Source organism: Euprymna scolopes, chromosome 20 (genome assembly GCF_053919585.1).
Source record: "Euprymna scolopes isolate OS-2025 chromosome 20, ASM5391958v1, whole genome shotgun sequence".
Taxonomy (NCBI): Eukaryota; Metazoa; Mollusca; class Cephalopoda; order Sepiida; family Sepiolidae; genus Euprymna; species Euprymna scolopes.
The window spans coordinates 62654192-62655987 of record NC_136501.1 but is presented as its reverse complement, the minus strand read 5'-3'; the positions used below and the strand labels follow the sequence as shown (position 1 = coordinate 62655987).

Genomic DNA, 1796 nt, shown 5'->3' with positions numbered 1-1796 from the left:
AGACAATGGATGTAAGGTTAGCTGCGCATGTAATTGTGAGGCAAGGATTGCACAAGCCCAAACCGCGCCTCTCCTGAATCGACACTGCTTGAGCACAGTGGCAAGGAAAAATGCTAGTAGACTAGAAACAATGCCGAGATAAGCAGAGAGCACACACAGCACCTGGGATCTTCAAATGGTCGCCCGTTTTTATACTGACAAGGCTCAAAGATGCTTAACTTCGGTGATCTAACGTGAATAAGTTTGTCAACGTGATTCATGTCGTCTAAATATATATATATATATATATATATATATATATATATATATATATGTATTGGGTCATCAATATTTAGCGTTACAGTTTACTTCAAACTATAATTTTTATAATTTTCTCAGTATTCCTCTATTTTGTATACTTATTCATGAATCTTTTTTACATTCAGATACCAGAATATAACCATGAGTAGTATTTTAGACAGGCGGACTGCAATTGTTGAGCTGTTTAAAGCAGGAAACTCCATGAAGGATATCTGTAAGAGCCTGAAAGTGAACAGAATGCTGGTGTGGAGGACTTTAACACGTTTTGAGGAGACTTGGGACATTCAGAATAGGCCAGGGCAAGGTCGCCCTCGAACAGCTAGAACCCCTAAACTTGTTAAATCCATCAGGGAAAAGATCAGGAGGAATCCTAAGAGATCCATCCAGAATCTGGCTAAAGAGTCGAGAGTGTCGTATGGGACCATGTCAACTGTACTCCAAAAGGATCTGAAGATGTCTCCATTCAAGCATGTCAAGAAACAACAACTTTCTGCTCAAGTTGTTGATAAACGACTCCAAAGATCCCAGATTCTTCTTTCCCGCATTCAGGATGGCACGCTACCAAATCCCGTTTTCAGTGATGAGAAACAAATTGATGTTGAACACTACTTTAACACACAAAACGATCGAGTTTGGTGGAGGGATGGCGACGAAGGATCCCGAATGGTGACAAGGAAACAATGTGCCGCCTTAGTGATGGTCTGGACAGCCGTGACAGATTCTGTTAAAAGTCCCATCTATTTTTGTTGATCAGGTGGTGAATTGAACCAGCAAAACTATCAAGATGGCATACTCGTTGGCGTATTGTTGCCATGGGCACAAAAGCACTTCAAAAACGTTCCTGGTCTTTTCAGCACGACTCCGCACTGTCACATGGGGTCCAAAAGACTCAGGAGTGGCTTTCCGAGAATGTCCAACACTTCATTCCGAAAGAGGAATGGTCCTCATCTTCCCCCGATCTGAATCCCCTTGATTTTGCGATCTGGTCATACCTTGACAGCAAGGTCTCGGCCACTCATCATCAAAGTTTGGGAGCTCTGAAAGTCAAACTGCAGAAGGAGTGGGCAAAAGTCTCCCAGAAAGTAATTCGTGACACATGTAAGGCTTTTCCTAAACGTCTTCAACTAGTTATTGACACAGATGGTGGAAATATCGAATAATATTTTGTGTATTAACTTTCTATTGCTTTTTCTACTATACATTTGTAAAAATTCTAAATTCTGTTTAATTTCCTAAATATAACCACTTTAAGTTGTAACGATAAATACTGATGACCCTGTATATATATATCTACATATATATATATACATATAGAAATATCTAAAGACATATAAGTTTATATATATATATATATATATATATATATATATATATATGTATATATATATGTGTGTGTGTGTGTGTGTGTGTGTGTGTGTGTGTGTGCGTGTATTGTTCTGCATTAGAGTTCGAATTACTTACCAGACACCATCCTAGAATGTTTTCAGTGTATGTGT

General features: G+C 38.9%; 1 protein-coding gene across 1 annotated transcript; it reads left to right on the top strand.

Annotated features, from left to right (window-relative positions):
• Window positions 1–441: 441 nt before the first annotated feature.
• LOC145241599 (uncharacterized) lies at window positions 442–1050 on the top strand. The gene has a single exon (XM_080104686.1). The coding sequence runs from the start codon at window positions 442–444 to the stop codon at window positions 1048–1050; it is 609 nt and encodes a 202-aa protein (XP_079960812.1).
• The last annotated feature ends 746 nt before the right edge of the window (window positions 1051–1796 follow it).

Bases quoted from the DNA above. Each gene is read 5' to 3' on its own strand.
- LOC145241599 (XM_080104686.1), top strand. From the start codon at position 442: ATGAGTAGTATTTTAGACAGGCGGACTGCAATTGTTGAGCTGTTTAAA.